Source organism: Vicugna pacos, unplaced genomic scaffold (assembly GCF_048564905.1).
Source record: "Vicugna pacos unplaced genomic scaffold, VicPac4 scaffold_104, whole genome shotgun sequence".
Classification (NCBI taxonomy): domain Eukaryota; kingdom Metazoa; phylum Chordata; class Mammalia; order Artiodactyla; family Camelidae; genus Vicugna; species Vicugna pacos.
The window spans coordinates 2153208-2176514 of record NW_027328784.1 but is presented as its reverse complement, the minus strand read 5'-3'; the positions used below and the strand labels follow the sequence as shown (position 1 = coordinate 2176514).

The 23307-nt window shown below is 41.8% G+C and overlaps 2 protein-coding genes across 2 annotated transcripts in view; both read left to right on the top strand.

Moving 5' to 3' along the window:
* LOC140694806 (trafficking protein particle complex subunit 9-like) overlaps positions 1-22354 on the top strand; it is a 60751-nt gene extending 38397 nt beyond the window's left edge. The window contains exon 3 of the mRNA XM_072957865.1: positions 21985-22354. Coding sequence (XP_072813966.1) covers positions 21985-22309 — 325 coding nt within the window. The 3' untranslated portion in view covers positions 22310-22354. The remainder of the gene's footprint in view (positions 1-21984) is intronic.
* Positions 22324-23307, top strand: part of LOC140694801 (trafficking protein particle complex subunit 9-like) — a 49054-nt gene continuing 48070 nt past the window's right edge. The window contains exon 1 of the mRNA XM_072957864.1: positions 22324-22556. The gene's annotated coding sequence lies outside the window, so the exon portion shown is untranslated. The remainder of the gene's footprint in view (positions 22557-23307) is intronic.

The following is a 23307-nucleotide window of genomic DNA, read 5'->3' as shown; positions in this document are numbered from 1 at the left end:
TCAAATATTACCTTAATATTGAATATTTTCCAATTCACATGACACTGAAAGTCAATTTGTTAAGTTTTTATTTTAAAAATACTTAATTTTTAAGCTCTTATATTTTTACATCAATTAAGCAGAGCTCTTTGACTTCGAAATTTTTTTTTTTTAGCAGTAGAAATATCTCACTTCTATAATCTGTATGCAGGCTTATAAACAGACAAAAGCTAGAGATCTCATAGCTTCACTTTAAAACTTACTTATATTTATAATAATAGTTGGAGTAAGCTGAATTTGCTTGCTCAAATCACTAAGGCTTACTATTTATGAAACAGATAATTAAGATTTCCTCACAAAGTCTGAAGGACCCGTCAGAGTTCTGAGTTCTAAAATGCCAAAAATTTCATGGCCTCAAGTTTTATTTCGTTGAGCTAATTAGGCTCAGTCCTAGGTCACTGTTTGTTGTATTTATATTTCTGATCTGCAAGACAAAGACACTCTCTTCCAGGTCCCCAGATAAATGCTCTGTCACCCAGACCCAATTTTATCTCCTTAATTGGCATTTTTGTATCAGTGAGAAGAGCTGTAAACAAAGAATTCCATGTTTTAAAACTAAGGTTTTCTTTATTTTGTCTTCCAAAGCTTGCATAAGACATTTATTAAGGTCTCTTTTCCTTGAGTTATAAGTTAAACCCAGGGTAAACCTATATTTTTTTTTTAGCTACTCAAATTACTTTTTAGATTTACGTTATATTGGACGTCTCAAGTAACTATATTGGTTTCCTTTAATTTGTTCAATTAATATTTTCAGAGGGATAGACATGTGCCCAGCCTTATAATACCAAGAAGGGGAAGCGTTTTTCCACTGAAACATATCTATCCCACAACATAAGCAAAAGGTTTATATAAAGACCATCTAAATATACCAATTTCACAAACTTTTATCTCAATTTTATTAAATCTTATACCTTTAATTTTTATATTTATTAAGTTTAATCAATAATTCTTATTTCTAGAAGGAGTGACAGAAACCTTTTTTTTGTGGGTGTACATTGTATATAATTTTATAGAAGTCTCTAGGATGCCCAAGTTTCAGCCAAAGAGCTTAGGCCCTTCTCGATTTTTAATTTCATTAATTGGTCTGTTGTCCCAATCCTTGATCAAGTATTTCAGTCTACATATAAATATATTTTAAACTGTGGTAAATAAAACGGACTTGTTTGAACTTTAATGTTGGGGGGGAGTAGGTGAACTCTTTGGCCCTTTTTTTTTAACTTTACGTAGTGTAGTATCAAAACCCTGTATGTAAATCCAAAAATGTCCATTTTATTGATCTCATTCAAAATAACCATATAAAAATATTTATCCTTTTGGGATAAGCCACTTATCTGTTTTTTTGACATTTTTACAATCCTTTTTCCAGTTATTCAACCTAATTAACATTAATTATACTAAGTTTTTATTAGCATCTCTAGAAACATTTATCAGAAAGGAAAAACAAAAATGTAGCTTTTCAAACCAGTTATATTTTTATATCTGAGTTCTTAGGTTAACCATTAGATATATTTTTCTGCATTTAAACTTTATTTTAATAGGTACCAATAAAACAGCCGTTTATAATGAGATCTCTTTAAACTTTCACCAATTAAAAAGTTTTTCCAAATTAAAAAATCCATCATATGGCCATCAATTTATATATATATAAATAAATATATATATATATATATATATATATATATATATATATAGTGATTTTAAACCAATAAGATGAAGAGGCCCTTCCACATGAGAGTCGGGGTGTTGCCTAAATAAAATTCAAAGGTTTACTCTCCAAAAGCTTAAAGCCTTCGTGGTCCAGGCTGATGCAACAAAGTTTAAGATGGCAAAATATCTGAAAATTGGTACAATCAAAGAATTGCTTAGAATCCCAATTTATTTGCGTGGCCACCGTATGTACACAATACTTGAACTTTTGTATGGCAGAGTCCAAGGTTTCCTTTAAAAACTAAACTAAACATATATATACTTACATGCACACACTTAAAACATCCAGAGAAAGATAAAACGTTTACATTTCAAGGACACAGGAAGAGAAATCCAAGTTCCCACTAAAGGGGATTTTGTTTTTATAAGTTCAGAATGCCAAAAAATGTTTTTATCAGGCCTGGTTATTTCCAGAGTGAGTTTTTTTTTTTTCTTATTCCCGATTAATGTTGTAAGTTTTGTATGTACATAAATCTGGCTGGGGTTTTACTTGGAGACTGGCAATCTGTCATTTCTTTTTCTTTTCTTTTCTGTTCTTTATTTTTTTTTTGAAAGTTCTATTCCCCATTGTAAGGTCGGGTTCTCAGAATAAATTTGCTAGTAAGATTTCCCACAGGGACAACTCTGTGGCATGAAGTCTTTGTGTCTACCACTCCTGGAAGATTCCCTGTCACCCGAGAATGCTGTTACCAGCCAGGAGGATGGTCCAAAATTTGGAGTTGAAAGTTTCCTCATAAGAGTTTTACTTTTATCCTGAAAAATTCAATGGAGGTAACCAAATTGAGGAAAACATTAGACCAGCCTCTTACCTAACCACTCAGTCCTGAACCCAGTGTCTTTCAACTTGGACCCACTCGGGATGTCTCCACTGGGTGGGTAATTCACCTCAGTTTCTTTCAACTGGAGGGCCACGTACCTGGATACACCGCCAGATAAAACTTAGGATCATCAACCAATATGTGAGATCTGAGAACCAGGAGAGACTCAGCCAAATTCATCTGGACCCCCCGAGGAGGCGGATGAGCACAAAGGGCCACTGCTGGTACCAAGGCTCTGGTTACTTGGAGAGTTCAGGTGGAGAGAAATCTGCTGTGGTGCTTCATGGTGTCCAAAACTGTTGACTGAAATAAACGTGCAGCCTAAAAGTTAAGAGTTATGTTTTATTTGGCGGGAGGACTCGAGCCAGGATGACCGTCTCTCAGAACTCTCTGAGGGACTGCTCCCAAGAGGTTGAGGAAGAGCTAGGATATATAGGAGCTTTACAACAAAGACCAGGTTGTTGGAACAATAAAAGATTACTTGTTATCTAAAGAAAGCCAGGTATCTCAAGTTCAAGAATTTAGTGATTTTGTATGAATGGGAGGAAGCAAATATTAGGACTCACTGAATTCATTTTTTAGACAAGCACCTAGCTATCTCGGGCCAGTAGCCCGTCCTTTCTTATTCTGAGTCTGCTCAGAGGGCACCATTGTGAGTTGCTGCAGTGGCTGGGCTGCAGGCCTGTCCTCGCCGGGGAGTGGCGGAAGCCTTTAATGACTTGGTATCAGTATTCTTTGTTTACTGACATGGTTGCAGTATTCTCATTCACATTGTAGTATTTTCGTTCACAGACCGAATATGGATAATCTGCAAACTTGGAAAACAACCGAGATGGAATTACTGCAGATACCTTCTGCTTTAATAAGCCGTGTGCAAACATAAACACGGAGGAAGCATACACTTGGATTTGGAGGTGTAGGAAAGGGATCCTGCACATTGCAGGAGAACGCAATGCAGAATTCCTTAAGTCCAACTTTCTTTACTGTAGTGGTTTCTGAGAACAGTTTATGGTAATTAAACAACATTGACAAACGGTGGCACACATTGCTTTTAAGAGATGGCCGGCTGCAAACTTTTATATTGGACAGGTGGAATTCATAGGCAAGTGGTCAGGTGGATGGGAGAGAGATGGAGCCAAGGCCTGGGCCCAGATTCCGGTTTAAATTGCCATTTCTTCACCATAGGGCCTTGGAATAGAATGCATACTCTCAACCTGTTGGTGAATCTGTGAAATGGGCATGATAATATTCATTTCTTCCTGGGATTGTTGTAAGATCTAAAGAGTATTATAGCACACATGAAGCATTTAACACCCTGGCACTTAGCAGTGTTCACTGTGTGGGGCCGCCCCGCTTAGCGTGCGTCAGAGCCGTAAAGGCAGCATTTGTCTGTTGAGGATGCACTTGTAGCCCCTTGGCTAGGTTGTGAATTTGTTGATTTCCTTTAATACTTGTAACTCTGTGTGACATGGGCAGTTATTTTCATGGACAGATGAGGAATCTCAGGGTAAAGAAGACTGTGTAATTTGCCCAAGGTCAGACCATAATTTTGGGTGCAGGGGCCTCAGTTCAGCATGGGCCCCTGGGCCTTCTGCTCTCTCCGTTCAGCACCAGAGCCAGATATGGAGTTGGCTGTTTCCCTGCCCAGAATATCCGGCAGGACCCAAGACACACCTGGCCCTGTGCTGCTTGAGCAAAAACTCCGGAGGAGAGGGAGTTACAAAAGGGATAAACATAAAAACAGACGACAGCAATCTGTGATCAGCTCTGAGAAGGAAAGGAACACGTCTCGCCGTGCAGAGCTGGGAGCTTTCCCGTCTGGGCTGCTCTGAGGGTGTTCATCTCAGCTAAACAAGTTCTGCTGTTGCAGCAAGGCAGGAAGGCAGGGCGCATGTGGGCAGGTAGACAGGGCCTCATTGATCGTACTCATTCCCCATTAAGCGGCAGCTTTCACGGGCACTTACCTAGTAAACATTGGCCATAATCTTCACGCAATTTGCTTGGTAGTTTTATTGACCCCAGCTTTGAGATGAGGTCATTGAAGCTGGGGAGTTTGTTGCATGCCCGTGATTACCTTGCAAATACCCCCACTGGTCTTTCAACCTAGACTGGTGTGGCTGTCATGCCCCATCCCTGTGAATGGCATCGTGTAGCTTCTCCCAAGTGGCCCAAATGACTGACATTGATATGCTTAATTCGTAGGAAATGGTATGTGGCAATAAGAGAAAAAGATAGTAAGAAATTGTTTGGAAAACAAGAAAAAAACCTATTCTTCCCCAGCTGGGGGAGCGTAACCTGTATCACCCACCCTAATCACTGCCTGTCACCTCCTCCCTGAGGATTCTGTGTTCAGAAGCCACTCTGAGCCTTGGGAGAACATTTTTCCTCATGACACTTTTGACTAGGACCCGCGACATCTCTGTCCCTGGTTAACACTCTCTTCAAAGCCGTTTAAATTTTTTGCAGGTTCCTCCACTCTGATGTAAGAATACCCTGTATAACTTCTTGATGCAGCTCCTTAATGAAGATCTTGTGATGGAAACCTAGCCAAAACTGGGATGTATGCACATAGTGACTGCAACTTCAGCACATTGTGAGTTCATAATCAGAGGGGTGGGTGACTCAGGAAAGGCTTTTTTAAGGTAACAAGGGGAAAGTGAAAGGACGCTTGCTGTGTGAGAAAGAAACATCTCGGTCACAGCCAGCAAGACACCTGTGTTCATGATGGGGTGTGGCGAGTGCAGAGTTCTCACAAAGAAAGAAGTGATGTGATGGGAGGGAGGACAGTTGGGTAATTTATTGGGGAGGAAAAAAGTGGGCTGAACATTTCCTGGTTGAACAAGAGGATTGTGACATGACGTGCTTGTATTTTGGAGAGAAGGGTTTTGTGGGGACAGGCCTAGGAGTACGCTGTATGGCTGGGGAGTCAGCACAACAGAGAAACACAGAGAACCGGGCAGACCCCAAGGCCCAAGCTGGGGGAGAGGCTGCCCGCAAATTGGAACCCTGGAAGCTGGTTCTGTCCCTTAGCTGGGGCCTCAGACGTCACTTCACAGCCCAGTCCTGTTGATACAAGAATAAAAAACGTTGGGCATGAGAAGGGCTGTGTCCCAGGCTTTCGTTGAGCCCCTGGGATGTGCCCCACCAGATTTTGTTCTTTGACTTCATGCAGTAAAGAATTCAAGAGCAAGCCAGTGTTGAGTAAAGGTATATATATTCAGACAGATACATTGAAATGCAAGAGAAACGTCACGAGGTGTGGGGGTTTCATGCACAGATTAGAAGTAGGTACACACCCCACAGACAGAAGGTCTGTCTTCTCCAAAGAGGGACAGAGAGTGGTGACCGCGAGGTGGCGCTGTGTTGCTTGTTTTCTTGGGCTTGGTGGTTTCATATGCTAATAAGTAGAAGGACCAGCCTTAGGGCAAGGGGCTAGGATTCCCAGGGAGTTGGCCATTTCCCACCCTTTGACCTTTTGTGGCTATCATTGGGACTGCCATGGTGCCTGGGGCATGTTATTCACCAGGTTACTATTACAATGGATGTTTACTGAAGCTCAAGATCTGCTAGAAGTTAAATCTCTTCATCCTGAGCCTCAAGGCCTATTGGGGGTTGAATCCTTCACCATTTTGATGTCAATTGCTGCGGCCTTCCTTGAATGGCTGTGCTCTTCCCCCTTCCATCCTGTATCACTGTGATGACACAAAGACAGCAAAGGCCGGGCCCTAACCGTGCTCCTGCATTTAACGGCAGGAGGTGTGGTGTGGGCTTATGATGACTCTGAGTGGTGAGAAGGATGTTTCAGATTTTCCCACGTGAGACATGGCGACTTACCAGCAGCCTCCCCAGATTTATCTCACGGGCATTATCGCTTGTGTTGTTATGGAAACAAAAGGCCAGCCAAGAAATAAGAATCACACAGAGGGTTGGAGTACTGAGATTTATTACGCTGGCGGGCTCAGAGGGGTTTCTTTTCCAAAGCTCTGAGCACCTCCAAGACGTGCACATGAGGTTTTATAGGGTTAATTACAAGTATGGGGCTAATACCCAATAAGGCTCAAACAACAAAAAGCAAGGAATCAGTACACTGAAGCTTATCAATTTGGAACAGATCACGTTACTGACAACTGTTGACCTTGGATTTTCGGGTTAGCTTATTAGCCCAGTAAACTGACACTAAACTTCAGATTTACCAGGTAGCCCAGCAAAACTTAGATCAGGAAACCGACACTTATCACACTTTGATTTGTGACTTAGCTTGTTAGGCCAGCTGTGGTTTTCCTTCAGTGTCACTTATCTTTTGAATTTTTCTTTTTTTCTTTTTTTTAATATTTAATCCAAATTTAATATCAGGGTTCTTTGGGAAAGAAATTTCTCTTTTTCTTTTCTTTGGTGATCTTTTAGGGGGGCAGTTAATTAGATGTATTTACCTGTTAGTGGAAGCCCTGGGGCTTCAACCCAGGACCCCGTGCACGCTAAGCACACGCTCTACCACCCGCCCCATCATCTTTTCTTTTTGGTTTCGCTGCCAAGAATCCTACAGCTGAATTTCTAGTCAGCCTTAACCCCTTCCCTGACTTCATGGAATCCATTTTTATGAGTTTACTTCCCCCTGGTTTCATTTAAGTATTGAATCTCCATTTTCTCTTCACTCTCCGTTTTGCCTTTTGTTGTTATGGTTGTTAAGCTGTGTTTAACAGAATTGTTTAAATTCTCTTTTAGCAAGAGGCTGAATGTAAATAAATATGTAAGCAAACAGCACAATTAAATGCTTTTATACATTCTGAGCTGTTTAGTAGTAACTTAAAAACCGAATTGAATATTAAAGTGATAGCATTTTAAAAATATTTTTTAATTTTTCATAAAAATATAGCTGATTTAAAATATGATATTAGTTTCAGGTGTACAATAGATGCTCCATTTATAGTTACTGTAAAACATTGTCTGTATTCCCTGTGTTGTAAGATACATCCCTCTAGCGTGTTTACATTACATGTTGCAGTTTGTATAAGAAAGTTGGGTAACGCAGAGTCTGGAACATGGCTGTGTATGACTCAGGTTCACGCTCACCCTGCCTGTCAGAGCTAAGGCCTTCACTCCTTTCTGCAGGGGAGCGAGTGGAGGCAGCTCTCATCAGCGCTGTCACCACCCTCTGAGTGGCAGTGACAGCAGTGACTGTGTGTGGACGTGCAAATTGTTTTTCCAAGAGCTTTATATGCGTTTCTGCATTTAATAATTAAAGCCCTCCTGTGAGGAAGCGTTTTAAGTTTTTAATGCATAATACATTTTATTTTGATATTGATAGATTTCAAACCTCTGGAAAATTTACAGGAGTAGTACAATAAACGCTTAGATACAGTTCACTTTAAAGGGCACTATTTGGCTTTCTGTGTCTGGCTTATTTTAGCATAAAGTTTCAAGATTCATCCATAATTGTAGCCTGAATCAGTACTTTATTTTTTTTGCTTGATAATATCCTTTTCCTTTGTTTTCGTTTTTGGTCTATTTAAAAATATTTTCATTGAAGTCTTGTTAGTTTATAATTTTGTGTTAGTTTCTTGTGTACAGCACAACACTTCAGCTAAATAGGAACCTACCTGTATTCATTTTCATCCTCTTTTTAAACATAAGTTACTATAAGATATTAAATATATTCTCCTGTGCTATACAGTATAAACTTGCTGTTTATTCTTTACATACTCAGTATCTGCAAATCTTGAACTCCCAGTTTATTCCTTCCCACACCCTCTCCCCACTGGTAACCATAGTTTGGTTTCTATGTCTCTGTGTCTGTTTCTGTTCTGTAGATAAGTTTATTTTTTTGTTTCTTTCTATTTTTTTTTTTTAGAGTCCACATGTGAGCAATCTCATATGGTATTTTCCTTTCTCTTTCTGGCTTACTTCACTTAGAATGACATTCTCCAGGTCCATTGATGTTGCTGCCAATGTCATTATTTTATTATTATTTTATGGCTGAATAGTAGTCTATTGGACAAATATGCTACAACCTCTTTATCCAGTCATCTCTCAGTGGACATTTCGGTTGCTTCCATGTCTTGATATTGTAAATAGTACTGCTGTGTACATTGGGGTGTAGGTGTCTTTTTCAATTAGGGTTCCTTCTGGATATATGCCCAGGAGTGGGATTGCTGGGTCATCTGGGAGGTCAATTTTATGTCTTTAGAGGAACATCTATACACTTTTCCACAATGGCTCCACCAAACTGTATCCCCACCACAGTGTAGGTGTGTTCCCAATTCTCTGCAGACTTTCCAGTATTTATTGTCAGTGAACTTCTGAATGATGGCTATTCTGACTGGTGAGAGGTGATACTTGATTGCAGTTTTGATTTGCATTTCTCTGATAATGATAATGAATATTTTTTTATGTGGCTACTGGCCATTTGTACGTCTTCATTGGAGAAATGTTTCTTTAGGACTTCTGCCAATTTTTGAATTGAATTGTTTGTTTTTCTTTCTTATTAAGTGTAAAAGCTGTTTACATATTCTGGGAATTAAGCCCCTAGCAGTTTCATTTATTGTAAATATTTTCTCCCATTCCATAGGTTGGTTGTCTTTTTGTTTTGCTTACTGTTTCCATAGCTGTGCAAAAGCTTGTAAGTTTAATTAGATCCCTCTTGTATATTTTTGGTTGTTTTTCTATTGCTTGAGTAGACTGCTCTAGGAAAACATTGCTGAGATGTATGTCAGATGTTTTGCCTATGGTTGCTTCTAAGAGGTTTATAGTGTCTTGTCTACATGTTTAAGTCTTTAACACATTTTGTATTCATTTTTGTATATTCTGTGAGGGAGTAGTCTAACTTCAATGATTTACATGCAGCTGTTAAGTTTTCCCTACACCATTTGCTGAAGAGGCTGTCTTTACTCCATTGTATGTTCTCACCTCCTTTGTCAAAGTTTCAATGACCAAAAGTTTGTGGGCCTATTCTTGGTAATTTTGTTTATCCGTTCATTGATGGATGGATATTGTTAGTAACTTTTGGCTACTCTGAATGATACTGCTATGAATATTGATGTGAAATTTTTTATGAGAATATGTTTTCATTCTGTTGGCTGTACATTTGCCCCGCCATATCTGTAGTTTCCACTACATGAATCCAGATGGTTGATTGTAAAGGGACTCGAACATCCTTGGATTATGGTATCCAGGGTGTGGGGTTCCTGAAACCAACCCCCCAAGGATATTGAGAGATGACTCTATATGTAGGAGTGGAATTGCTGAGACATATAACTCTAAGCTTTTGAGGAAATACCAGACTTCTCCAAAGAAGCTGCAACATTGTTCCTTTCCCCTGGCCGCATATGAGGTTTCTCTGCCTCCTGAACGACATTTGTTATTGTCCATGTTTTGGTTATAACCATCCTAGTGGGTGTAAAATGAGATCTCATTTTGTTTTTGACTTCCCTAGTGATGCTGAGCATCTTTTCATATGATTATTGGCCATTTGTATATCTATTTAAATTCGTGGTAAATTTAAAAATTGGGTGTATTTTTTTGTATTGTTCAGTTGTAAGCATTTGTTATATATCCTGGATACTACTCTCTTATTAGATACATGCTTTGCAAAATTTTTCTTCTATTCTGCACATTGTCCTTTAACTATATTTTTTTAAACATTAAAACAATTTCTTTACAAGGGAGGTAGTTTGATGTAAGATTTATTTTATTTTTTTGCAAAGCACGCACTCTCTGACTTGAGATACCCTTTTCCCCTGTCATTTGACTTTCTTGATGATGTCCTTTGTAAGAAAAAGGTTTTAGTTTTGATGAAGTCCAGTTTATCTGCTTTTTCCTTCTATCACTTGTGCTCTTGGTTTTGTATCTAGGAAACCAAAGCCTATCCTAGGCCCACAAAGATTTATACTGTGTCTTCTTTTAGAAAGTTTATAGGTTTAATTTTTACATTTCTGTCTGTGATCTATTTTCAATTAATTTTATTTGTTATATAAAATATGGGTGTTCAGATTCCAGATTGATTCTTTTGCCTGCAGATACCCAGCTGTCCCTGAACCATTAGTTGAATAGACTATTCTTTCAATGGAGTGTTTTTGGCCCCCTAGTGGAAAAGTGTCTGTAAATGTAAGTTTTTCCCCGTGGGTTTTTATTGTGTCTCTTAGACTTATTTATCCAAACTTATGCCAGTATCATACTGACTTAGTACTATAGCATTTTAGTACACTTTAAAGTGAGTCCTCCAACTTTACTCTTCTTTTTCAAGGTTGTTTTTGCTGTCCTGGGCCCCTTGCACGTCCATGTGAATTTTGGGATCAGTTTTTCAATTTTGCATAGAAGTCAGCTGGAATTTTGATAGGGATTCCACTGAATATATAGTTCACTTTGAGGATTCTTAACATTTTTAATAATATTGTCAATCATTCCATGAAAATGGGATGTCTTCCATATATGTAGATCTTTTAAAATTTATTCTGGTGATACTTCAAAAAGTTCAATGTACAAATCTTGTAAATTTTTGTTAAATGTATCTCTCACTTTATTTTTAATGCTGTTGTAAATGGAAAGGCTGAATTTCTTATGGGTGGGACTATGTATCAATCTTCTTATTTGTAGAATTCCTTCACAACAAATACCCTTGGTATATATTTGCTACATAAATCTATCCACAACTATTCCCCGCCCCGTGTTATAAGAAACCAAGACCCAAGGTAAGCTACTTGAAAACACCTATGTGGAAGTGAGAAATGAGACCCTTGGGTGGGTCTTTGTGCAGATGATACTGAGAGCTTATTCTGAATGGCTTCTTCTTAATTACTTTTAAACAACCCTTTCAGTGTATTTAGTCAGATACATTAAGATTATGCCCTTTTGATGTGCGGAGTAGCTAAGACTATAATTTTCAAATAAATTCTAGTGAGAGTGTTGTACTTGAAACCTAATTTGCATCAATCTTTGAAGATTTATGTTTCAGGAGCTTTGACTAAAGAACAACTGTCTTTATTCTATAATGAGAACTAAATGCTCAAGCAACATGTAAGAGTTTGAGCAAACTGCCCCCGCCCCGTAGTGCTGGGTGGCTGCAGCTGTAACTGGAGTCAGCACTTACCTCTCCCAGTATGCTTGTGCTGATCTGCTCAAAGTGGTTCGTCCAACAGTTTGTCAGTAGTCTGTTGGACAAAGTCATAAAACATTGATTGAAGGTTGCTAGAATGCAATATATTCTTATTAATATTAAGTAAGCACATATTGAATGCTTACTGTATGATGGAATTGTCCCTCAGCCTCACATGAATATTATTTCTCTTGAAACCTCACATATTTCCTTGTTATTCTCACTTTACAGATAAGGAGACTGAGAATTAGGTCTTCTCTCTTTGGGGGGAGCTCATTATTAATGATGGGCAGTTGTAAGGAAAAAGATATTGATTCATCATGAGAAAACATTTTTGTGAGAGTCAGCAATGAAGAAGATGAACACTGAAGAAGGTGATCATTGTTCAAGTGAGACAAGCCCTGGGTTGTGCGGAGTCAGCATCCCTGTCCTAGACACGGCACGTGTAGAGCTGCGTGGTGGGTGAGGCGGCGCGGCCGTGCAGGGAAAGCGGATGCTGGGGCCTTAGGCTGTGCTCAGGCCTGGTTGGGCTTTCTCCTAAGGGGAGTGAACCATCATTGACAGATTTTAAGTAGGAGAGTGGGGTGCTCTCATAGTTCATATTTGTCTTCTAGAATGTTTGGAAACATTTAGAAGGCTTGGCAGGAGATGATGTGATGAGTCAGAGTAGGGTGGCTGCGAGGTGTAGCAGTGTCCAATTTTCAAGTGGTTTTCAGGCCCAGGCTTGTGGCTTAGTAGCCGTGTCAGTTTGAATGATGCACGCAAGGAAGTGAAACAATTTATCTAATCAATTGAAGCAGTGATGTACCCAATTCCCAGGACTATTGTGGAGATCCAGTGAGATACACTGTGCAGTGTGCAGCGTGGTCTCCAGCAGAGAGTCAGTGCTGAGTGAGTGCCAGTGAGTATCTGGTAGGTCAGTTGAGGGTAGTGGGACTCGGTGTCTGAGGATATCTGGTCCCTGAAGGAGGGGTCCATTCACATCTGTGAGTGATGGGCCTGAGTTGGGAGACGCAGGGAGACCTTACCCTCCGACCAGGGGCCCTGGTAAGGACGGCTATGGGAGGAACACCGTGAAGTCAGCTCTTTGCATGTGGAGTTGGAGCTGCCTTTGAGACAACTAACTGCAGTGTCACGAGCTTAAAGAGGAGATCTGGGCCCAGGTTGTGCATTTTCCTAAAATCTCAACTCCTAAGGACGCCGAAGTATTGATCACTGAACGTGAAGTCATACTTTAAAGGACAAACGAATAGTAGTATTATCTCTGTCATCAAAGCTCACGTCTATTTATTCATCACTCACTTTGCTAATTGTGTACTTACAGAGCTCACTTCACCGTCCTCCCGTGGGCTCAGGCTCCACAGAAAAGAGCTGGTGAGACTCCCTCTTTTCTAGAATAAGACACATTTAGCTTGTAGACTTCTGTACCTCGCCAGACTTAGGAAATTAGTTTGTTGGTTTAATTGTATTTTCTGTTGGCCATGTCCTGACAGGAGAGAAATTTTACCTCATGGTCATGTTTCAATTAGCTGTTACTGAGAATTGCTGATCTGATACATAGTGTATGTATTACATTAAATTTGTAGAGTAGTTATCATTTTTCTGTCTTTGCCCTTTAATTTTGTTTGCCCCTTCAGTGTTCTATTCTTTTTGGGGCCTTATTTTTTTTTTAATTAAAAAATATCTGTTAGCAGTTAAGAAAAAAAAAGCAAAGAAAAAATGCACATGAGAACTAAATTTAGAAAATGTCTAGTGTATTTTCTGTCTCGGCAATGGAGTGTACTAGAAACTCCTGAAAACCTTCATTACACAAGTTCCTTAAAATGCTGATTGAGAAATAAAACCTTCCTTCCTCATCTTTCAAGCTGCACAACTCATTGTCAAGAAAGTGAGGGAAAATTCTCAGAAGCCAAGACAAACGAGAAAGCAGGGTTTCTGAGAGATACGTGAGCGTTAGAAGCCGTGGTGTGCTGGTTGGCTCCTGAACTGATTTTCAGTTGCCTTGACAGGAGGGAGGGATGTGAGCCCCAGACCTCTCACACTAGGAGTTGGATGGGTGATCATATAATGGGCCAAGCCCATCCTTAGAATCTTGCTTTACTAAAGGGTGAAATAGGAAAAAAAAATTCCTCAAGACAAGAAAGTAAGAAAAGTCAATTTTGTTGGAAGAGGGGAAAAATAACAAATCCAAAGTAAGGATATAGTTTAAAGCTGTTCTGGCATGAGAGTGACCACAAACTCCTGGCAGAAAAGCACAGCTACTCCTTGATTGATAAGTTGTATTTTGAATGAATCAGTGAACAGCTATTCCGAAAAAGGCCTCCAGAGTCTTGTGGATCAAGATACTGGACAGCAAACACCTCTCTTCCAAGGTCTCATTCAAATAACCAGAAAGGTTTTAAAGGAAACTAACAATAATCTGAGTTGTATTTATTGACATTACTATATGCTAAGAATTCAGAGGTGACTATGGAGTTGTCTCCTCTTTTATGGACCTTATTTTCTCTTTGGGGAGAAAAATGACATAGTTGGGTATCTTGGTGGAGGGAGGTGTTAGTCTGTTGCAATTAGCCAGGAGAGGAGATTAAGAAAACAGTGAAAGATCGGTGAACTTTTTAGCTGAGGACAGTCTTGTTCACTTGGCTTTTAATTGCAGGCTCAATGAGCTGTCACTGGAGGGAATAGATCTTACGGAAGATGGACATAGCTCAAGCCTCTTTGGAATGGACAAGTGAACCTGGAAAAAGACAGTCAAATCTGTGCAGACATTAAAGTTCACTTGAACGTGCTGCATCCCTGAGCCAAAGATAGGACAAATATGCAGCAATTCTTGAGGACAGAAGAGTGGTTTTTAAGGTTCTCCAAGAATGAATCCCATGGAACCGAGATGGCCAGTTCTCAAACTGAGAATTTGTTCTTTGGACGGTGTACCCAGCAAGGGTATTGGCCTTTTATATGTTTCCATTTGTCTTTAATACATGTCTGTTGATGAGGACATGGGCACAAATGTTTGACACCTTGTCGAGGCGATTTTGGATACCTGCCTAGAAGCACGGGCACAGTTGTGGCTGCTTCATACATCTTGCAGCCCATCCCTTTCCCCGGCTCCGTGATCACGGCAGAGTGGTTCCTTGTTGACCTGTCCGTTTCCTCTGTGACATCATAACCCATGAAAAGACCGGAGCATATTAACTTGGATTTGTTAAAGTCAAAGAAACAGATCAAATATGGAGTCAGATTTTTTCTTTCCTATTTCAGTAGTACCATGGAGATGGCAGTTTGGGCAGCTTTTTGTAGTGTCCTGGAGGCTTTCTCTCTCAGCTTCTGGGTGCCTCTATTGAAAACCCTTCATTGCTGTCTGGCCTGCTGGTAATGCACACTGCCTGTTTTGCCCTGAAGATGTGTTCTGTTTATAAACTCATCTCTACTCCTTGGAAAACAACTCAAGAAAAACTCAGTTGGTTTTCCACCAGCCATGGGCAGGGGTGAGGTAAACCGTGTTATTATTTCATAAAATAATAGTAATAAAAGTAATAGTCATAGTAGTAGTACTTGTAGTAATAGTAATAATAATAATAATAATAATAATAATAATAATAATAATAATAATATTAATAGAAGTCTTAAAACAGGACAGAGCACATTGGAGAGAGTCAAAAAATGCTTTCTGGCTTAAATCAAAAGTGATGACTAGTGATTCCATGGCTGCTGTATTTGCTAAGCTAATTACTCCTTTGCTCCATTACACATTTCTTTTATCTGAAAAAGAAATACAAGGAAATGGTTTAAAAAAAACTCAGAGAACAAAAATACACAAGTGAAAGAAGTTTTCCCTCATCCTCTGTTCTTTCAGCCCTCTCTGGAGATGCCTCTGTTTACTATCCTTTGGGTGCTTTTCCAGATATGCTTTGCACATTCCCACCTATGTATGTAAATTCCTTTAAAATTTTAGTTATTTTTAACTTAAAGGGGTTTAAATCCTCAAGTGGCATCTGGCCGGGTAATATAACAGAACAAATCTGACTCCATATTAGATTTGTTCCTTTGAATTTAACCCTATGCTCTGTCACCTAGGCTTCATCTTGCTTGTAAAACAATGTTGCCTAGAGCCTGAAATAAACAGGAGACCCTATTCTGAAGGCTCTGACCTTTAAGGATATTTAACACTTTTTCATTCATTAAAAGATAGCAAATTGCAGAATAGAAAATAACGTTTCTTTTGTTGGAGGTTTACAGGGATCTGACCCACGCAGATAGCTGCAAGAAGAAAGGATTCTAACAAGAAGGAATTCCTACACTAAGAAGTTTGCACTAACCAAGCACATAGGAAAGGAGCCTGAATTGTGACTTGGGGAGATGGTTTTCCAGGACATTAGTTTGCCATCTAGGTCTACAGAAACTTGCTATTCCATGCCCCAACATCTGGTCTCCCAACTTATTGGCCTGTCCTGCACTGAGGAGAATTAATTTCGACTTGGTAACACTCCTATCTACCTAGAAAGCTGGGCACTGGAGCTGAGTGTTATGGAAACAGGCCAGCCAAGACAAAAGCACCAATCGGAGTGTTGGAGTACTCAGAATTATTATGCCGGTGGGCTCAGAGGGGCTTCGGCTCCGAAGTTTTGAGTACCTCCAAGACGTGCACATGAGGTTTTAAAGGCTTAGTTACAAGTAAGGGGGGATTAGCCAATAAGGCTCAAAGAACAAAAAGCAAGGAATAAGTACACTGGAGCTTATCAATTTGTAACAGATCACATTACTGACACTTGTTGAGCTTGGAATTACGAGTTAGGTTGTTAGGCCAATAAACTGACACTAAACTTCAGATTTACGAGATAGCCCAGCAGAATTTAGATCAGTAAACTGACACTTATCACACTTAGATTTGTGACTTAGCTTGTTAGCCCAGCTGGACTTTTCCTTCACATGAGGACAGCTCTCCCACACCCAGGGAACTACTGTGAGCCCTTGATGTTTCCACTAGGGTGGGGTATGGTTTACCCAGGAGGGATGGGGACTATGCACCAACACTCAGGCAGTCTGCTCTGTCTGGGGCTCTGATCTTGTACCATCCCGCTCCCCGCCAGCCCAACACCTGGGACAGTGGAGCTAAGGCAGAGATCCTGCCTGCCTGTTTCCCAGCGTGTAAAAGGGGAATATGTGCTCTTCCCAAGGTAGTTCTGAGCGACAACACCTGCGGGTGCTTGGTTCTCAGAGCAACAGAAAACCCAGCTCCGCGTGGGGGCAACGGGTGTGATCTCCCTAGGGTTTCTGCAGAAGCATCGGAGGGTTGGATCACGGTGGTAAAATTGAGCTGCGGGGCTTGAAGGGTAACAGAAGGGTACAGAGGCAGGTCTGCCGCCTAGGGGTGCCCCAGAGGTAAAGCTTTTTTTCTCCAACTCCTCTAAGACCCTCCCTTCTCCAGATCCCTTCCTTCTCTCTGCTCATCCTGTCCATCTGTATCCCTCCAATTTTCCCGTCCTCTCCACCCGCTCCCATCTTCTCCCTCCCTCGCTGTCCCACCTTCTCTCACAGAACCCAGAGAGGATCGCTGGCCCTCCTGCGCATGCGCAGTCAGTGCCAAGTGGTCCGCTGGTTGGGAGCTCCATATCCGAGCCGGGGATCGGGCCCAAAGGCTTCTCAACTACGTCGCCCGGTAGGCCTTTGGTTCCTGCCTGGGGTCGGGGCCTCTGACTGTGGAAGTGCAAGGTGGGGGGCTCCTGGGAAAGGGGTCAGGCGGCTGCGGGAGGGCGGTCAGCCTGTCACAGACCCCAAGGGCGCTAGTCAGCCCGTGTTCAGATGAATTGCTCAGGCCAGACCCCTCTGCCAGCGCCACCTGCCCCGGCGTCCCGGCCACAGTGTCCAGGGCCTGGTGTGCACCTGCCATCTCTCACCCAGCCGGGATCCCCTCAGTCCGCGGCTGGCGTCCCCTTCCCCTCTCCCTCCCGCTAGTCCTCTCCTCCCGGGCTTGCTCTTCTCGTCCGGCGGCCCGTCCCCGCCCCTGGGCGGGCTGTGTCCCGGGCGGGCGGGGTCTGCGGACCCGGACGGGGGCGGGCGCCTGGGACTGTGGCTGGGGCTGTCCTCCGAGCGAGGCTGCAGCCCGCGTCCCCCTCCCCGCTTTCCCTGCCCCGCGACCCCGGGGCTGCCCTGCTCTCCCTTTCCCGCTCCCTGAGGACCAGCTCTGTGGCGTGGGCGCTGCTACCTGGGCTGAAAGCCTCCGGCTCTAACGCCCAGCTTCTCCTGGTGGAGTCGGGATAAGGGACCGTCACTGCTAAGCGAGGTTCTGTCTCCCCCCTCCATGTTTCTGCCTCAGGTAAGTACCTTGAACACTTTCAGGTGTTATGATGGCGGTGCTTGTTGATGTCACGTGTTTTTATAGTGAGAGGGATTGCAGTGGTGAAAGCAGGGCTTGGTTCTGTTAAAAATGTGCTGAAGGCATGAGGCTGTGACATCCTCCTTCCTTCCCTCTCCCAGGGTGAAAGGAGTGATCCTCGATTTTCAAAAGATAGTTACAGTCCCTAACTAGCCCAGCCCAGCTAGTGTGTGTTAACAGGAACAGCACCACCAGAGGCCATGGAGACCCAGGGATATTGCAGTCCTAAAGTGCTCCTGGCATAGTTTGGCTTGTTTAGGTTTTTTGTTTTTCTTAAATTGTGGGACAGACTAGTGTATAAACTGAAAAATAATTGTCAAGAAATAATTTTCATAGGACAGTTTTATTGTGATATAGTTCACACACCATGAATTCCATCCATTTAAATGGTACAATTCAGCAGCTTTTTGCATATTCACAGTGGTGCATGCATTATTATTCCAGAACGTTTTCATCACTTCAGAAAGAGCAGTGGAAATGAATGACCTATCCACCCCTCCCAAGTGGTGGTTCTAAAGAAATTTCTTGGCTATTCCTGACCATAAATTAACTTGTTATATTCCAAGAAAAATCGGGTAGGAATTCTAACCAGAATTGAAATGAATCTGTCTATCAAAACAGGAAGAATTTATACCTTTATGGCATAAACTTCTTCTACCCATGAATATATCTGGGACCCTATCTTTTCATCTGACCAGAGCCTGGCCCATGTGAAGTCCTCACTACTTTTTGGGCTTGTGAATGATGAGATTCTATACATCGTTATTTGCAACTGTAGCCTTTCACAGAAGAGAAAAGTAACCTCAGTGAAGCAAGTGACTCTCTGATGGTCAGAAAGAGTGACAGCCAGTGCTGGAGTGATCCAGTGGACTTGGTGTTTGCAGCTAGATTTCTCGACCACCTACAGTTAAGGGGATTAGAGAGTTCTTTTATTTTTTCTTAATGGCGTTGCATTTATTTTTACTTATTTTTTAAAATTATTTTTTATTTAAGTGTATTCAATTTACAATGTTAGTTTCAAGTGTACAGCAGAGATTCAGTTATAAACATATGCATATGTATATATATATGTTTTAGATTGTTTTTAGTATAAATCACTACAAGAAATTGAATATAGTTCCCTGTGTTATGTAGCAGGTCCTTGTCATTTATTTTATATTTACTAATTTGTATCTGTTAATCCCCCCTTTCCTGCCTGCTAAACACAGTTTGCTTTCTATGTCCATGAGTCCATTACTAGGAGCACCGTTTTTCCTAGTAATATATGCTCTTTTGCTGCTTTCAGTTTCAGTAATTCCATCTTATCTGTGGGCGCTTTTCTTCTGGTGGCCTTAATGTGGTTTGCACACGTGGTAATAGAGATCTGTATTTGGGAGAACCCCAGGCCTCGTGTAGTCCCTGGTACAGAGTGCCCACTGAATTGATGCTTGAACTGGGAAAAAAGCACAGTAAATGTTGGAATTTCCACTATGGTTGAGAATTCTATAACCTCTTTTGACAAATTTAATATTGGCTGCACCCATTCTGGGTAATTTGGTGGAAATTCATGTTATGGTGGTGAAGAGACGGGGCCTTGTATGCTTCTTCTCTTTCTGTTTTCTAACACTCATTCTCCTGGGCCTTCCAGATCCTCCCCTAGAAGTGCCAGGTCTGGCTTGGTGCTGCGCTGAGGCAATATTTGTTAATAAGGCCCTTTCCTCATCTCTTCTGAGCCTCCGGTTCTTTCTCTGCACAATGAGGGCTTAGACTAGATAACTACTTTTCAGTTTCTTTTAAAGCCATGTTTCCTTTGAGAAACAGAAAATGCAAATCTCTCCTCTCAAACCAACCCTTTAGATTTTGAAAAGTCCTCCAAGGAGTGACATAGCTCTTTGTGGAAAATGAATGTGATTGTGATTCCAGGTGACACAGAAAAGACTCTTCAGAGATTGATTGCAGGGAGAGGGCAGGAAAGGGGCAGTATGTCACACTTTCTAGTGTGAGCACTGGAGCAGGGGCTTGGATTTAAATACGGTGTCTGACGTGGCCTCTCTCTAATCTTGTAGAATGTGATAAACTACTCTACCTCAGTTTCTTGATGTGTCAAGTTGGGGTGATAATATTTTAAGGCTTTTGTGAAACATTATGCAAATAAGCCATTTGTGTATGGGTAGAAACAAGACCTGCTAGGGATTCAGGGATTTGTTTAAAAAAAAAAAATCTTGTCCATAGCACTCTGTCTGTGTGTATTTAGTAGTTCCTGAAGGGTGAGGGTGAGTCTAAAGTCCATCGTGGGACAGGTGGCCCATGATTCTCTGTGCCCCTGAATGCCCCCTCCTCCCCAGTCCTCTTCCTCAGTCCAGGATGAAGTTCCCTAGTAGATTTACTCAGAGGTCTTGTGAAAATGGCTATTCATTTTATTGTTTCACCAAGAAGGGCTGCCATCATGATCTCTGTGGTCAGGTTTTGAAGGGCTGCCATCATGATATCTGGTAAGAATTCTATGGAATTGGGTGTTTCTATTTAATGAAAAGAAAAAAATTACAAATAGAAAATTAGAACAAGGATGGTCACATGGGCTCTTGGAAGTGGACACCATTAGAAGTTGGAGGGACTAGTGGGCTCAGTGGGAATGTTAACTGAGTGTATCTCATGGGCTGGGCATTGTCCTATTTGTACTGTGTGTTCCTTATTTGAGACAGTGAGCACACCTAACCTCGAAAACCTCTTTAAAAAATTAGACTTTTTATTTTGAGATGTAATGTAGATTCCCATGTGGTAGTAAGAGATAATATGGAGAGAGCCTATGGACTCTTTTCCCAGTTTTCCTTAATGGTTCCATCTTGCAATATTGGGGTACAATTCATTACTGACTCACTAACAATTTGAGGTTTGTGTTATTGCCCTCATTTCTATCCACGATTAAATTGGGGCTTAGAGAAGCACACAGGCCTGCCCAGGTCACCCACATTGTTAGTGCAGAGTCTGGTGAACGTGGGCTTGGGATTCCCAGGAAGTATCATTATGATGGTCTTTGGCAGGGAGCAGCATTCACTTTGCTTGTTTATTCATTCATTCAAGAAACATTTATTGAGTAAATTCTGTGGGTCAGATGCTTTCTTAGGGTTATCTGATTCTTCAGCAGTACTGAGAACCAGGAAATATTTATATTTTTTAAACTGAGAAAATTAGCTCTGAGAGGTTATAACTCCCCCAAAGGAAGAATAGCTCATAAAGGGGGGATAGTACAATTGTACAGTCACCACTTTTTATGCAGGTGGTACCCTAGGCATTTTACATTTGCAAACATCCGTAATCCAGATATATTCTTGCAAGGCATGGATTTTTTTTAATTGATGTATAGTCAAGTTTACAATGTTGTGTCAATTGCAAGGTGTTTTTTGACTTTTGAATTAAAAAATACTTTTTCAGGAGGGAAATTAGGTGTATTTATTTGTTTGATTTTTTAAAATGAGGTACTGGGGTTTGAACCCAGGACCTCGTACATGCTAAGCATGTGCTCCACCAATGAACAGTACCCTCTACCCCAAGGCAAGTTTTCTTATCCATTACTATGAAGCTAAGGGGTTCAAATAAATTGAATAGGAATCCAGATCTTTTGATCCTACTGTGGTCCTTCTCTTTATATTCTGCTGAAGGGGGTTGGGGAAGCATTTCCTTTGTTCATTTCTTTATTCAGCATTTTTGAGCAGTGACTTTGCATCAGGGCCTTGCTAGGTGCTTGGAAATAGAAAATAAGAAATGACCTTTCTCTGCAGAGGCAGGAAGCCTAGACCAAAAGCTGGGTAATGTGATCCGAGCTACAGTAGCCATGTGCAGACTATGAGGACAAACTGTACCCCCGGATTTGCTTTGGCTTCCCTTGCCTTCTGTCTGGTACACACCAGGTCACCGCAACCCAGATGGGCCCATAGCACACAGCAGAGTATGTACCTCGATCTCCTCTCCTGTCTCGGCAGGGCCTGCAACATGAGCATCCCTGACTACGTGCAGTGTGCTGAGGACCACCAGACTCTTCCCGTTGTAGTCCAAACCATGGAGATCATCTCAGAGGAGAATTTCTTTTGCATCTATCAGCTGCTCACCTCGGTGAGCCATATCAGCCCATGTGGCTCCCAGTGGACACTCTGTATCCACTACAGGCACCGCTATGTGCCCGAGAATGGGTGGAGCGTCTTCCAGAAACACTGCAAGGTCGTGGGCCTTGTCACCATTACCGACTGTCTCTCTGCCAAGGCCTTGGAGAAGCTCCACGTGCAGAGGAGCTGTATGGCACCTCGATAATGACTCTCAGCTCTTTGTCTTTGTACTGCATGTGGAGGAAGTCGAGCAGCAGCGCACCGACGTTGCCTTCAAATTTAGAGGACTGCAGGGTGGTGGAGAAGAGGATCGAGGACTTCACTGAGTCACTCTTCATCTTGCTCAATTCCAAGTGGCTGGATGGTGGCCCCAAGAATTCTGGGGACAAGATCCCACTCCCCTGCATCCCGTTTGAGAAGGAGGACTTCATGGGACTGGACACAGACAGCAGGTAAGTTTACCTGGAGGCCAGTCCACCCTGGCTTTGTGCCGGATTGTTTCCCTACATCCAGAAAGGGATCAGCAAGGAAGAAGTCTGTCTTGTAGCCAAGGGGGGATGGAGATGCAGCCCGCCAGTTTACAGACATTTCAAAGTGAATCCGCCTTTGTTTCAGAGAGATCCTTTTAGGGTTAGTGTGGACACTTACTCCCGCTTTACAGCCATGACCATGGTGGGACCCCTGGGGTTGCTGTCCAATAAAGTAGCCAAAGCCACTGATGCTAGGAGCACTGGGGAGGAGGCTGGACTGAGCTGAGATGTGCTCTAGGTCAAATGCACATCAGACACTGAGGCTTGTCTAGTAAAAGTATATAAACTATCTCTTTACTTCCTATATTGATTACATGTCAAAATGATAGTATTTTACATACAGTAGATTAAGTAAGATCTGTTCTTAAAATCAGTTTCTAGTATTTGTTTTTTGTTTGTTGGTTTGTTTCTTTGTTTACCATTTTAAACGTGGCAAATGGGAAACGTTATTTACATGGCTCTCATTTCATTTCTGTTGGGCAGCCTGTCCTGGGACAGTCTCATCCCTTTGCTTATAGATGAGATGCTGAACCCCGAGAGGCGGAACGAGGAGCTGGTTGAGCTGGGGCTGGAGCCGGTGTCTCCTGCCTCCCAGGCCCAGCACCTATTCTGCTCAGGCCCTCTCTTCTTGCCCGACAGCCTCCATGCCAAGTTAGGACATCAGAAACACCGC